At 38.4% G+C, this 15,394-nt stretch overlaps 1 protein-coding gene across 1 annotated transcript in view; it reads left to right on the forward strand.

Moving 5' to 3' along the window:
* The window catches only part of PCLO (piccolo presynaptic cytomatrix protein), a 479,118-nt gene that overhangs the window by 29,672 nt on the left and 434,052 nt on the right, over positions 1–15,394 (forward strand). The window contains exon 3 of the mRNA XM_066239334.1: positions 3,452–4,846. Coding sequence (XP_066095431.1) covers positions 3,452–4,846 — 1,395 coding nt within the window. The remainder of the gene's footprint in view (positions 1–3,451; positions 4,847–15,394) is intronic.

Raw genomic sequence — 15,394 nt, forward strand, 5'->3', positions numbered from 1 at the left:
CCCTCCTAGTTTCTGTGGGATGATGTGGCAGTATGTGCGCATGCGCAGATGATGACGTAACACCGTGTATACAGCGGAGCAGCCCACGGCCTTGCCAGTCGAGATGTGGACGGTACAGAGGAAAGTTCAGTGTGTTCTGTGGCTCGCTAAACTCGAATCCGTGACCAAAGTGCAACATGAATATCGGCGCGTTTATAATGAAGCACCACCACATAGGAATAACATTCCCTGGTGGGATAAGCAGTTAAAGGAAACCGGCAGTTTGGTGGAGAAACCCCGTTCTGGTAGGGCATCGGTCAGTGACAAGTCTGTAGAGGCTATACGGGATAGCTACCTAAGGAGCCCTACAAAAATCTGCATGAGTCCACATCGAACTGCACTGAATAGGTATGAAATTGGGAGAGTTTTCCTTTTATTTGGTGCAGATTTCACATTTCTTTCATCTTTTGTTGCTTTCCTGTGACCGGTCAAAAGTGCACCATGACTTTACAGACACACTGTATTTATAATAACCTTGAAATTAAACTATGCATTATCTTGTTTCTTATCTGATTCTTCTATAGTGTTGTCTCCATGCGGACAGACATTTTTGTCTTTTATTCAGTGGTATATGCTAAGTAGAAATTGCTCAATAAGTATTTGAATAGAGAAATGATTAAACGAATAAATCTTGTACCTCCCTTGGCTATGACACTTGCCAAAAAGAATAGGAGTAATTTAACTATAATGAAAGTCACTAACCCTAGGAGTTTGTAATTTAAAGTGGTTAATATGGATATATAATATTTTATAGGGAAAAATCAATGATAGAATATAGGTAAAGAATTATGCTTTTAATTATATTTTCTCTCTTCTGGCTGCATGATTATGAAGTAAATAAGTAATAGAATAGTAGACTTGATGTTGACAGTGGAGGAGATGGGAGATGAGATAGTTGAGTGGATAGATGCATAATCATAGAGGAATTTCCTTTCATCAAGGAAGTGATAAAATGGAGTGAAAGTTCCCTTAATTCTAGTTTACTTTAGTCATGGCACTAGTGTAAGTAGTAATTGCTTGATTCTGTTTGGAATTTATGTATATATTTGTGAAATACTTCAAACATTTAAACATATAGAAAGGTAGAAATAACAATATAACAAATGCATAAGTATTCAACAACCATATTGAGAAGAAATGTAGCGAATACCCAAGAATCTCTTACCAATATTTAACAATATTTTAATATGTTTTGAGTCAGATTTTTAATCAGAAATATAACATGTCAGTTGGAGTTGAAAATTTTTTTTAACCTCCAAACAAAAGTATGCTTTCCATGAGATTGCAAAATAAGCCTTGTTATTCTGGTGTATGAGTTTAAGTAATTTCAATGTGCTTTTTAAAAAGTTTTAAAGCCATTTTAATGATTAAGAAAAAGATTTAGTATATATGTTTTTTTTCCATTAAAAAAGCTTAACAGTGTAAACTGTCAAATTAAAAAGAAATGTTTAAAAGTTTGGGAATGATTAGTTCAGTTTCTTTTCAAAAGGAAATTGTTTGCAAATAAAGAGTACATTGGGGCCCTGGCTGGTGGCTCAGTGGTAGAACATCGGCCCGGCATGTGGGTGTCTCAGGTTTGATTCCCTGTCAGGACACACAGAAGCGCCCATCTGCTTCTCCACCCTTCTCCCTCTTGCAACTCTCTTACTTTCTTTCTTTCTTTTCCTATTCCCCTCCTGTAGCCATGGCTTGATTGAAGCAAGTTGTCCCTGGACACTGAAGATGGTTCCATGGCTTCCACCTCAGGTGCTAAGAAGAGCTTGGTTGCTGAGCAATGGAGCAATGCCCTAGATGGGCAAAGCATTGCCCCCCAGTGGGCTTTATGGGTGGATCCCATTGGGGCACATGTGGGAGTCTGTCTCTCTGCCTCCCCTCCTCTCACTGAATAAAAAAAAAGTACATTGGTTGCCAGCCTAATAACACTTCACGATTTTGACTGTGCAGAACTCTTCTGGTACCTATGTTCCAGATATTTATTTTTTCACAATCTGGAATTCCTGTACCAAGAACTTTGGTGCTAAACTCGTAACTGGTTACTTTGGGTGGAGCAGACTTTATCATGTAGAATTTACCAATCTAAATTACTTTAGTACTATTTAAAATTTTTGTATAATAAGCATATATTATTTTGAAGTTAAAAAAAGGGAAATGTTAAGCATAGGTACTTTGAAATTATCTCTTAAAATATAGTACCAACTTCAACAACATGTCCTTCTCACACCGGATGAGATATTGAGAGCAGATGCACGTGTACCTATACGTGTGTGTGATGTGTACATCTCTTCTTTTAACATTTATCATTATTTTATTCAGTGAGGGATAGGGAAGCAGAGACAGACTTCCACATGTGCCCCAACAGGGATCTACCCAGCAAGCCCCCTACCAGGTGATACTCTGCCTGTCTGGGCCACTGCTCCGTTGCTCAACAACTGAGCTATATTAGCACCTGAGGCGAGGCCATGGAGCCATCCTCATTGCCCAGGCCAACTTAGCTCGAACCATTTAACCCATTGGTATGGGAGGGGAAGAGAGAGATTGAGAGCTAGAGGGGGGCAGGGGGAAGGGTAGCAAAGCAGATGGTCACTACTGTGTGCCTTGACCAGGAATTGAACCTGAGACTTCTACATGCCAAGTGGATGCTTTACACAGCTAACTGCCCAGGGCCATATATCTCTCATATATGTGTATCTCACCAGTCAAATAAATACATAGCTTCCCAGTCAAATAAATACATAGCCTCTTTAATGGCTCTCTCCAGTATATTCATAGAATTTAAGAGGAAACAATGTTTTCCCTATTAGATCATGTTGTTTATGCTGATTTGAGGGGATGCCAGTATTTTTTTTTGAATTTTGTTAACAGAGAATGTTCTCTTTTTAAAAATTGTTAACCCAGTATGGTTAACAATTTTTGTTTTTCACACATTTGATGTCTTATTGGAGTAGGAAGTAATGCTCTGCTAATTTAAGAAATTAGTAAATTAGCAATATGTTAATAATTTGACAAGCTCACTATGGGTTGTATAACTAAGAACTGTTATGAGCCATCAACAGGGAAAGTATCTTACATACCTGTCTTATGGAATATATATATTGTAATTTATGTTTTTTATGGGTACATGGTTTTCTATTTCTGGAAGTAATCAAACTTCGAGTAAATCAAAGGCGGAGAATAAAATTAACATTAAAAGAAAAATACAACTGTCAATTTTTATTTTTCTTAAAATATACACTGCTTAAACCTCTAAGATTTATTAATTATATTTTAATGTCATTTTAATATAAATTTAATTAAAAGAATTTGACCTATATTTTGTTTTGCATGATGAGATAGTTTCAGATAGTACCATGCATTTCGAAAAATTTTTTTACACTGTTTTATCTCAGTGAACACTGTTTTATTTTATTTCTAGGTGAAAGAGTGGCTCTGTTTAAACTGTCAGATGCAAAGAGCTCTAGGCGGCGATCTGGCTCCCATCCCATCATCACCCCAGCCCAAACCGAAGACAGCCCCCGTTACTCCTACACCAGCAGTGAGCAGACCATCCCCACAGTCACAGCAGAGTTCTCCAAAGAAGGATCCTCCACCCAAACAGGATATCACAAAGGCACCTGAGTCTAAAAAGCCCCCACCACTAGTGAAACAACCAACCATTCATGGCTCTCCCCCCACCAAGCAGCCCCCTGTAGTAGAGCCCTCAGCCAAGCCAGCCCCTCCCAAAGAACCTTCTGTGCCCTCTGAGCAGGCCAAGGTCCCCACGGCTGATGACAAACCAAAGCAGCCCAAGACGGAAAAGCCAGCCACAGACATTGTGTCTGTATCCTCAGCAGCGACAAAACCTGATGTTCCCAGCTCCAAACTACAGTCACAGGATAAAGAGAAAACAACTCCTCCTCTAAAAACAGACTCTGCCAAACCTTCACAAAGTTTCCCACCAACAGGAGAAAAAGCCACTCCATTCGACTCTAAAGTCATACCTCGACCTGCATCAGACTCGAAAATTATTTCCCATCCTGGGTCTGGTATGGAGAGCAAAGGTCAAAAACAAGTTTATCCAGTTCAAAAGAGGGAAGAACCCAAGAAAACACAAACCAAAATCAGTCCTAAGCCAGATGCGAAGCCAGTGCCAAAGGGGTCGCCAACACCACCAGGCCCACGACCTACCACTGGCCAAACTGGCCCCGCCTCTCAACAGCCACCGAAGCCTCAGGAGCAGTCAGGGCGTTTCAGTCTGAGTCTGGGTAGTATTACTGCTGCCCCGAAATCCCAGCCCACCACTCCTCAGGACACTGTGACCGGGAAACTCTTCGGGTTTGGAGCGTCCATCTTCAGCCAGGCGTCCAGTCTCCTCGCCACAGCGGGCCAGCCTGGGGCTCATGCACAAGGCGGGCCAGGAGGCCCAGCAAAACAAGTCCCTCCTCCTGGGCAGCCGCCTCCTTCTCAGGGGACTCCCAAGTCTACAGCTCAGGGACCACCAGCACCTGCAAAGGTTATACCTGGGAAAAAGGAAACAAAAGCTCCAGGCACTGAAAAATCAGAGCCCAAAGCTGAACAAGTTCTACCAGTAACAAAAGCAGAAATGGAAAAGAAGCCTATTAAGGATAGCAAACCTTCAACAACGGAACCTCAGAAGGCTGCCCTTCCCCCTAAACTGGAGAAAGCCCCCGAGCCAGAATCCTCCTGTCCTCTCTGCAAAACTGAGCTCAACAAAGGTTCTAAGGAGCCTCTGACCTTCAACACATGCACCGAATGCAAGAAGCAAGTGTGTAATCTCTGTGGATTTAACCCGACACCACATTTGACTGAGGTAAGAAGCAATATTTATATTACAATGGATGTGAGTTTATCATGTTTATTCTGAAATATTTTGGTAGACAAATTTTTGAGCCAAAAATACATTTCTAATAAGAAAGGCAAATTGATATTGTATCTTGGAAACAGATACCAACTACTTCATATGAACATCAAATAAGAGAAGTAATTTATGACTTAATTTTTCTAATCCTTCAAGTTTCTTTAATATATAAAAAAAAAGTTTGGTTGTTTGCAGATGTATAAAAATCATGACATCTGTATCACAGAAAGTGTTTAGAACTTTGTGAAGGGAATAATATTATTGTCTACCAGATAATATTGTGTGTAGATTTTTATAGTTCTGTTTGAGCTATTATCTGAAATGAATAGAATACTTCGTTAAGAAAATTGAAAGAAAAAAAAAAGATATGGATTTAATTGACTAATGTCAGGAACTTTTTTTTTATGGAACAACAGGCATACTTTTCCCACAAAGTAAGTGACCAAAAACAACAAATTTCTACCTAATATAGTTTAAAAATAATAAATCTATGAGCCTTAGCAATGTGTTAGTGCTATTAGAAATTTGGATCTTGGAAGACTGATGGTTAAATGTTAGCTGTTGTCTTAGATAAATAATAATCATGTTTTAATAAACATTTTAGGATTGAATTTTATATAATTGTTAATTGTTTTTACAGAACTCAAAAATAATTACGGGTTGTTTTATAACTTATTGGAATGAAAAACTGAATGGATTTTTAGCAACTTTATGAAAGACACTTTAGAGATTCTTGCTGTTGTTTTAAAGTTATTTTTTAAGAATATATCATACGATATTTTTTATTTTTCAGCTTTGAAAAATTAGGTTGCTTTTATATTATTAATACCATATGAAAATATGGTTTTTACAGACTTAAGTAGGTTTTTATTCTACTTAACTGTGATGAATAATAAGATCCATTTTAAAAGTAGGTAAAATTTGTTTTCTTTTACTATGTCATGAGTGGTAACTATAATTATTACTTAAAATAATATTTTTAGAAGAGTTGCTTTAGGCCAGGGGTCCCCAAACTACGGCCTGCGGGCCGCATGCGGGCCCTGAGGCCATTTATCTGGCTCCACAGCACTTCCAGAAGGGGCACCTCTTTCATTGGTGGTCAGTGAGAGGAGCACATTGACCATCCCATTAGCCAAAAGCAGACCCATAGTTCCCACTGAAATACTGGTCAGTTTGTTGATTTAAATTTACTTGTTCTTTATTTTAAATATTGTATTTGTTCCCGTTTTGTTTTTTTACTTTAAAATAAGATATGTGCAGTGTGCATAGGGATTTGTTCATAGTTTTTTTTTATAGTCCGGCCCTCCAACAGTCTGAGGGACAGTGAACTGGCCCCCTGTGTAAAAAGTTTGGGGACCCCTGCTTTAGGCTGTATATTTAGGAAGAGGGAAATTTGGTTTTCCCAGAAAGCAGATTCTTGAATAATGTTTCATTCAACATTCTTTTGTTATAATGTTGATATGAAAATTTTTTTTTTGATTCCTGGGCAGAGTCACTGTCCATGTAGAGTGTGCATGTTCTTACCCTGTTTATGTGAGTTTTTTCTGGACCTTCAGTTTCCTCTCACATTGCAAAGATGTATACATGAGGTGAACTGGTGTGCCGACTTTGTCCTAATCTGAGTGGGTGTGGTCTGTCTGAGTGTGCCCTGTGATGGACGATTGTCCTGTCCAGGGCGGTCCCACCTTCTGCTGTTGCACTGGGCTCCGGCCCCTTACAATACTGAATTGAGTAAGCGAGTTAGAAAATCATTATCTCTTATTAATCTTTCTCAAATGTATGTATAACTCACGTTTATTATTAGTAGTGTTTTGGGTCAGTATTTAGAAGTTCAGTGTGTTTGTGACTAGATATATGTGTAGGAACTTAACTTTTGTTAATACCAATTAACCTAGGGTAAAATTTATTTTGTTTTATGTTGTTTGCTTAAAGATGCAGTTTTTATTTTTCTGTACAACTGTGTTAATTTCATAGATTCAAAAACTGTACCATTTAATGAGGAGCCATATGGTATCAATACCATACTGTTAATGTAACTAGTTACAAAGCAGACTCCACTACTAAGAGCAATACAATGTCTGTGTTTAAAATATATTCTGGAAAAATATAAAGTGTGTTTTGGGTACACTAGAAAAACATCTATTGTGGAGTGATAACTATAACATATATGTGTGTGTGTGGATATCTATTTATATGGATACATTGAGGCCAGTTCTGTCAGTGTTTGGAAGTATTGAATGAGAGCCCTGAGTAGAGAGACAATGAGCCTCTCACAAAAATTTTTGATTTTCTGTGTTGGCCAATTATATTTTAGAGATGGTAATTTAGAAAAGAGATTTATTGAGTAAAGCAGAGAATTATCTAGGGCATGTACTGAATTCTAATAGCTTGAAAAATATAAATGATTTACAATTTTTAAATGGTTTAGGTGAAGGCCAGTTTTAAATATGATCAGTGGAATTTAGATAATGTTATTGTTTGAGTATTTTACTGTATGGTAATTTCTTTGAATTTGGAAGATTATGTTTCAGAGGAGAAAAAAAATTTGATGTAACAAAAGCAATAGATTAAATGTTCTTGGTTCATTTTGACTATACAAATTCACTGGAAGTTGTCAGTTAATGTAATGTAAGGCCTTACTGCCCTCTGGACTCCAGCTGAAATCCATTGTCTGATTTGGCATCAAGGGAAATGAGTAAAAGATTAATTGAGTTAATCTATGTCAAATACAGTAGTTCGTATTATTATTACCTAAAGGAGTTTAAAGGACTGGATGAGGGGTCACTTGAAGAGAAAGGCACATTGCATTGACATATGGGTGTGTACATACCTATACATGTATATCCAGAATATAATAAATAGGCTTAACTTATGGTGCTATCACGAGTGTTCATACTACTCATTCTCCTCATTTTAAGTGGTTAGGAAAGCACAGTTCCTCCTTGACACTTGTTTTATTTTTTATGATTTCTTCATTTTGTGATATTTTTCTTGTGATCCAGTATTTTCTGCTGGGCCTGCACTCTATTTTGACTGTAGTTTTAGGAAATACATTCTGGAAATACACAGATTTTATACCTGCAATATAAAGATATGGTATTCCTTAGGAAAGGATTAAACTATTTCTGTTATTTTTGTAATAAAGCACATATACCTCTATAATGAGCCTCTGCTTTGATTGCGCTAATCACTGGGAGGCACGGCTTCTTCTCCTGTTGGTGCTGCTCTGCCCTCCCCTCTCAGTCTTCCTCTGGCAGGCGGAAGAGCCGTCCTAGTTTGTCACAGGGAGGAAGGCACCCACAGCATTCCTCCTTCCTCCCATTAATCAAACACACCTGTCCCTAGGGTTGTTTCCTGTCTTTCCTACTCACTCAGCATCCCCCACAACACCTGTGGGGTGTAGCCAGGCTTCAGCATAAGCATTGTGCTTTAACTGTTTGATGCCCATTTGTATAAATGGTATTATAATCCATTAACCTCTGCTAGCAAGGAACAGATGTTTCAGGCTTTAATTTCTGCCAACTCAGGGAATATCTTATCTTGGAAGGAGATTTTTAAAAGCGGCTGCAAGGCTTTCAGAAAAAACTAGTTTATGGAGTTTGGAAGCTTATTAAGAACCACAGCCTAACTTGAAAATCCACTTACCTAGTGAATTTTAATCATTCTGGTTCAGTTCAGAGGCAGAAAGGAGTGAAATTGCTCATAGTGGGTATTTATTGTATTGTTTGTACTACCCTCTCTAAAACTATCCTTTTGCTATGAAAGTAAGACTTAAAATTATGTTTCCTCATGTTTCAGGAAGTCCTAGAATCATACTTTTGCTTCCTTAGTAAGCTGATGATGCATGGGCTAAACCAGGGGTAGTCAACCTTTTTATACCTACCACCCACTTTTGTATCTCTGTTAGTAGTAACATTTTCTAACCGCCCATCGGTTCCACAGTAATGGTGATTTATAAGGTAGGGAAGTAACTTTACTTTATAAAATTTATAAAGCAGAGTTACAGCAAGTTAAAGCATATAATAATAATTACTTACCAAGTACTTTATGTCGGATTTTCGCTAAGTTTGGCAGAATAAATCTTTATAAGACAACTTACTATAGTTAAATCTATCTTTTTATTTATACTTTGGTTGCTCCGCTACTGCCCACCATGAAAGCTGGAATGCCCACTAGTGAGCGGTAGGGACCAGGTTGACTACCACTGGGCTAAACAATGTAGGAATAGCGAGCATATATTTATCACTTTGCTTCTACTAAAATTTGTCACCAGGCAGCAAATGGGCCCTTTAGCTGATTAAGGCACAGTGGTGTAACTGAGGTCCCTTCAGACCTTTACTCTCTAGCCAGGGGGGCTTCATCGCAGGGAAGTCCTAGTGCGGGTGTGCTCCATTTCTTAGTTTGGCAAACACATAATATCTTGCCTTTATTTATTTATTTTAGCGAGAGAGACAAAGAGAGAGAGGGACAGATAGGGATAGACAGGCAGGAAGGGACAGAGATGAGAAGCATCAATTCTTCGCTGCGGCACCATAGTTGTTCATTGATTACTTTGTCACATGTGCTTTGACTGGGGAGCTTATAGCACAGCAAGTGACCCCTTGCTCAAGCCAGTGACCTTGGGCTCAAGCCAGTGAACTTAGGCTTTATGACGGCGACTTTTGGGCTCAAGCCAGCGACCATCGGGTCATGTTTATGATTCCATGCTCAACCCAGCAACCCCGCCTTAAGTACTAGGGTTACTAAATTAAGGGATAATATGGACCCGGAAATGTTAGATTCTCTTTGGAAATGTGATAGTGGTCAACATTGTCACCACTTTGTTTATGATTACTTTCACACTGGAGCCTCTCCAAACTTGAGTCATATAATTTAAAATGGTATTTGTTAATTTGGAATTCTAAAAGTGGTATAGTATTGTTCTTTTGATTTGTATTTCTTTGATTACCAGAAATTTTATTTAGATATAAATGTAAATATGTAATTCTAATTATTCAAACAAAACACTGTGTAGACATTGTGGGACAAGTTCCAGTGATTTTCAACCTTTTTTGAGCCGCGGCACATTTTTTACATTTACAAAATTCTAGGGCACACCACCTACTAAAATGACACAAAATGACACTCTAACACAGTACATATTATACATATAGTTAATAATATAGTTTCTAAATGTATTTATACTCACACCTGACCATGTCTCACGGCACACTAGTGTGCCGCGGCACATTGGTTGAAAAACACTGAACTGATGTCAGTCATATTGCTTTTTTCTTAAATTTATGTTTTATTGTGTTGACATGGTTTCATGGTCCCACTCACTATAAACCATATATATACCACATCATGCCCCCTATGTCCCATGCAGAGTCTCTTTCCATCCCCATTTTCCCCCGTACCTCCCCCTACCCCCTACCTCCACCTCCCTTTGCCTTCTGACTGTTGCCACCTGGTTGTCTGTATATGTTTGTTAAATGTGTATATACTTTAATTTTTAGTGGGGCTGCTATTTTTTTTTATTTATTTTTTATTTTTCTGAAGCTGGAAACCGGGAGAGACAGTCAGACAGACTCCCGCATGCACCCGACTGGGATCCACCCGGCAGGCTCACCAGGGGGCGACGCTCTGCCCACCAGGGGGCAATGCTCTGCCCATCCGGGGCGTCACTATGTCGCGACCAGAGCTACTCTAGCGCCTGAGGCAGAGGCCACAGAGCCATCCCCAGCGCCCGGGCTATCTTTGCTTCAATGGAGCCTTGGCTGCAGGAGGGGAAGAGAAAGACAGAGAGGAAGGAGAGGGGGAGGGGTGGAGAAGCAGATGGGCGCTTCTCCTGTGTGCCCTGGCCGGGAATCGAACTGGGACTTCCGGATGCCAGGCCGACGCTCTACCACTGAGCCAACTGGCCAGGGCCGTGGGGCTAGTATTTGACTGGACCTGTGCTCAAGGCATCGTACTGCACAGTTTGCTCAGAACAAGTGTGTGGGGTAAGGTTTACAGCTGTTTCAGAGACTGGCAGAATGAGGACAGATGGTGCAGTTGTCAGGCCACAGACATGCCTCAGAGGCTGAGCCAGTGCACTCTCCTGTTCTGTGTTCTAGTGACCAGGGAACTGGATAAAAATTGCCATTTGTTCTGTGCTCTCTTACTATAAGTTGTGTCAGTTGATAATTGCTAGGGCTTTAATAAAAAGAAATTTGATTATAATGTACATCAAAAGCAGGTAACATCTGGGATTCACAGAACAATAGTGGCTATGTTACAGGGCTGAGTGTAGGAGAGTGGGCAGATTAAGAGGTTTGGAAGCACAGAAATCAGTGTGATTGTACTAGTGTTCTTTCCAGATCAGTCTACTGAGCAGTCACCGTTTACAGGTGAAAGATACGGCTGGATGCTGGAATGGCTGCCGCTGCCTTCTTTTACAAGGAGTGTGAGGGCATAACATGTCCTTGTTCTAGCTGTGAAAAATACTATTTTATTCCTGCAGGTTCATACAAAAATTTTACTCCTGGCCTGACCTAGTGGTGGTGTGATAGAGCTTTGACTGGGAACGTTAAGGAGCCAAGTTCGAAACTGAGGTTGCTAGCTTGTTCACAGGCTCACCAGCTTGAGCGCAAAGTCACAGGCTTGAGTGTGGGATCATAGATATGACCTTATGGTCGCTGGCTTGAGCCCAAAGGATGCTGGCTTGAGAAAGGGATCAGTGGTTTGGCTGGAGCCCCCTAGTCAAGGAACATATGAGAAAACAATCAGTGAACAACTAAAGTGCCACAACTGTCAGTTGATGTGTCTCATCTCTCTTTCTGTCTGTCTGTCTCTCTCAAAAAACAAAAACCAAAACAAACCCCCCAAAATCTTTACTCCCTAAAAATGATCAACATCAGACTGTTCTGTTGGTGGTAGTAGTGGTTGTTAATCTTTGCTTCTACCAACATTTTTGTATAGCCTACTTGGTTATATTCTCAGGAGTGGAATTTTTGGACCATAGGTTATGTATATTTTAAATTGGTTCTCCACAGCAGTTGTATCAGTTTATATTCTGACTAAGTTGCATGCATGCTACTGTTTCTATAGAGATGCATTGTCCAATAAGATAGTCACTGACAAATGTGGTTAATGAGCATTGTGGCTGGTTCAAATAAGATTACTGTCCCAGTAGAGCCCGAGCTCTATGTCGATCAGGTGTCCCTGATTTGACTTCCCTGTGCAGTGGGACACTCCTGCTTATCAGCAGGGCTGGCAGCTTCTTCGAGACTACACTTGAGGCAACTGTGAAAATGCTACTGATCAGTGCCAACACTAACTGCCACTGTAGGAAAAACACAACTGACACACAAATTAGTTGCAAGAATCACACAGGCAATTTATTACTCACAAATTCTTTTGGCGTGCCTGGGTACAGCTTAAGGGGGCCCCGTCGGCGTGCTCCTCTCGGCTGTCTTTGGTCAGAGCTCAGAGCCACGTGGAGACAGTCCACATTAACGTTGGAGTCTGGGCGACTACTGCAGCAGGGGGCCCCTCAGCTTTAGTACCTTTTCTGGCCAACGCCTTCTAACAGGTGTCAGTCTACAGGATTATCACCTCAAACCACCTTTTGGGGAGTTCCTCACAGGGAGCCATTTTTATGTTAATCTACTGAAATGTTGTATCAAGCCACTTTTAAGATGTTCCTAGGGAAGCTTCTTGTTTATGTTAACAGAGTTATGACATAAGCCACTTCTTATGTATGTATAACTTCACATACACACTAACTGGGCCCTGCTTGAAAGTCAGAATCTGTTTATCACTTCTGCACACACTATATTAATTCCTATCCAGATGGCATAACTTCATTTAATTCCCTTAATTAATTTAATATTATATCTTAATTACTTTTATATATCTTCCATATATTTTTTTTAATAAATTTTTATTAATGGTAATGGGATGACATTAATAAATCAGGGTACATATATTCAAAGAAAACATGTCTAGGTTATTTTGTCATCAAATTATGTTGCAAACCCCTCGCCCAAAGTCAGATTGTCCTCCGTCACCCTCTATCTAGTTCTCTGTGCCCCTCCCCCTCCCCCTAACTCTCTCCCTCCCTCCCTCCCATGTCCTCCCTCCCCCCCCCACCCTTGGTAACCACCACACTCTTGTCCATGTCTCTTAGTCTCATTTTTATGTTCCACCAATGTATGGAATCATGTAGTTCTTGTTTTATTCTGATTTACTTATTTCACTCCTTATAATGTTATCAAGATCCCACCATTTTGCTGTAAATGATCTGATGTCATCATTTCTTATGGCTGAGTAGTATTCCATAGTGTATATGTGCCACATCTTCTTTATCCAGTCTTCTATTGATTCCATATTTTTTATATTTCTATATATTTAATTACTATAACATTATGTTACTACAACATTTACTTTAAGTACAAAAACACATTGAATGTCAAAAACCTAACGTGAAAAAGTGTAAAATATCTCAATAATAATTTTATGTTGGTTACTTTTGTACATGGCTTCTTCTTCCTTAAATATTGCCATTGCTATTGCCTTTTCATCATGTAATGTTGCATTTGCATTTGCATGCAGTGTGGCACACTGCTGTATACAAGAAAAACATGACTATATTTGTAGCACTTTGATAATCTTTTCCAGAACTTGCCTACATAACTTGTATAACTCATGTTACCTAAGAAAGCTGGTTCTTTCTGCATGTTCTACTGAGCAGATAGGCCTCAGGGCTCTCAAGTCAAGATACAGTACAGATACTTGGCTTGGCCTGAAGAGCAAGATTCTCACGTCCTGCTAATTAATCATCAGTAAACAATGTCATGCCAGGGTCTTCTCTTCATTGCTGACCCTTCTGATTCCAAATGCTTCTTCCATTAGTTCTTTTCAGAATTCTTGGGTCTTTTTATATTCTCTCTGTGACCTTGGGGAAAAATTCTCTTTTTTTAAGTCAATTGCTATTAAAGACTCAGCAATACAGAATATTACAACTTGAATGTATCATCTGGTCTTCTATTCTCTTTTTTTTCTTGATGCTCATTCATTTTTCTTTAAAAACTATTCCAGAAATTTGAATTACAAAACTAGAATTTCTTATAACAATCTACAGAAAACTAAAGTCTTGAAGAAAAATAAATAGCTGCTTCTTCCTCACGCGCTTCATTGGTATCTATTTTGATGTCTTTTTTGTTGTTTTTGCTTTTTGGCTTTATTAATAGTTATACAAACAGTAAAATGTAGAAGGATTTGAAAGTTTTTAAAAAACATTTTATGAGATAGTTATGTTTTTTTCTAATGTATTTATTTTGAAATAAGCATGTGATTTTACTATAAACATACATATTTTTTGTTTGTTGATGCCTTTATTGGTACTTAAAGATCAAGATGGAGTTAAAGCAGGAAAATAAGAAATATTAGTCGTGATGAGGCTTCTTCTTTATATCCTTAGTTACAGGACTTCTGTTCAGTCTTCAGATGGTTCTCCAGGTTGATTGTTTTACAATTTAGTTGTAATTTTGTTGTGGTTTTAGGAGGAGGTGAGCACAGTGTTCACATACTCCATCATCTTGACCAGAAGCCTACATATCTTTATTGTCTTCTCTTTTTCACAAAACTTTAAACATTGGACGTTCTTTCAAGCGAACTCTCATTGACTTACCTCACTCTATCTTTGAGGTAAATAGCTGTGCAGTGTCTCAATACTGAAATGCACTACCCTCTTTCCTGTTACTGTACAATCTAGGCTGGAGTAAAACACACGTGCTTTTTTCATTTTCATATGTATTTTGATATATTAGATAAATTACTTGAAATGGATGGGCAAGGTTAAGGTAAATGAGCTTAACGAAACTTTTATATTATTTTGTTTTAAAATAATAGTAATAATGGCCCTGCCAACAAACCAGGAGTGTCTACTTTCCTACATTGACTAGTGGTTCACATTTGTCAATTTCAGGAGTTAGAAGTTATATTTTATTGTATAATTAAAAATTTTCCTGCCTATTTTGAGTTTAAACATTATATATTTACTAACATTATAAGTTTATCAATCATTTAGTTTATTCCTTTTTAAAAATTGCCAATTTATACCCATTGGTCATTATTCTTTGTGGGAGGTTGTCTCTGTATGTATTATAGTATTTTAGACACTAACTCTTTTCAACCAATTATGATTTGTTTTTAACTTTATGAAAATTTCTTTCATATATGAGTTTTTAAGAAAAAACTTTATGCAATCAAGTATTTTAATTTTTCCTTATAATTACTTATCTTTCTAAGAAGGCCTTTTTGTATTTATATTGTAAAGATAGGTTTCCACGTTTACTTTTAAACATCTGTATATATCAATAAATTCCTTTTTCACTTCTGATCACTTACAAATCTATTTTGTATGATGTGAGTTGAAGGGTCTAATTTTTTTTACTTATTTTCCAATTACATTCAATATTATACTGTATTAGTTTCAATCATACTTTACAAAGTGGTCCCCCTGATATTTAAATG

The sequence above is a fragment of the Saccopteryx bilineata genome, chromosome 7 (assembly GCF_036850765.1).
Source record: "Saccopteryx bilineata isolate mSacBil1 chromosome 7, mSacBil1_pri_phased_curated, whole genome shotgun sequence".
Lineage (NCBI taxonomy): Eukaryota > Metazoa > Chordata > Mammalia > Chiroptera > Emballonuridae > Saccopteryx > Saccopteryx bilineata.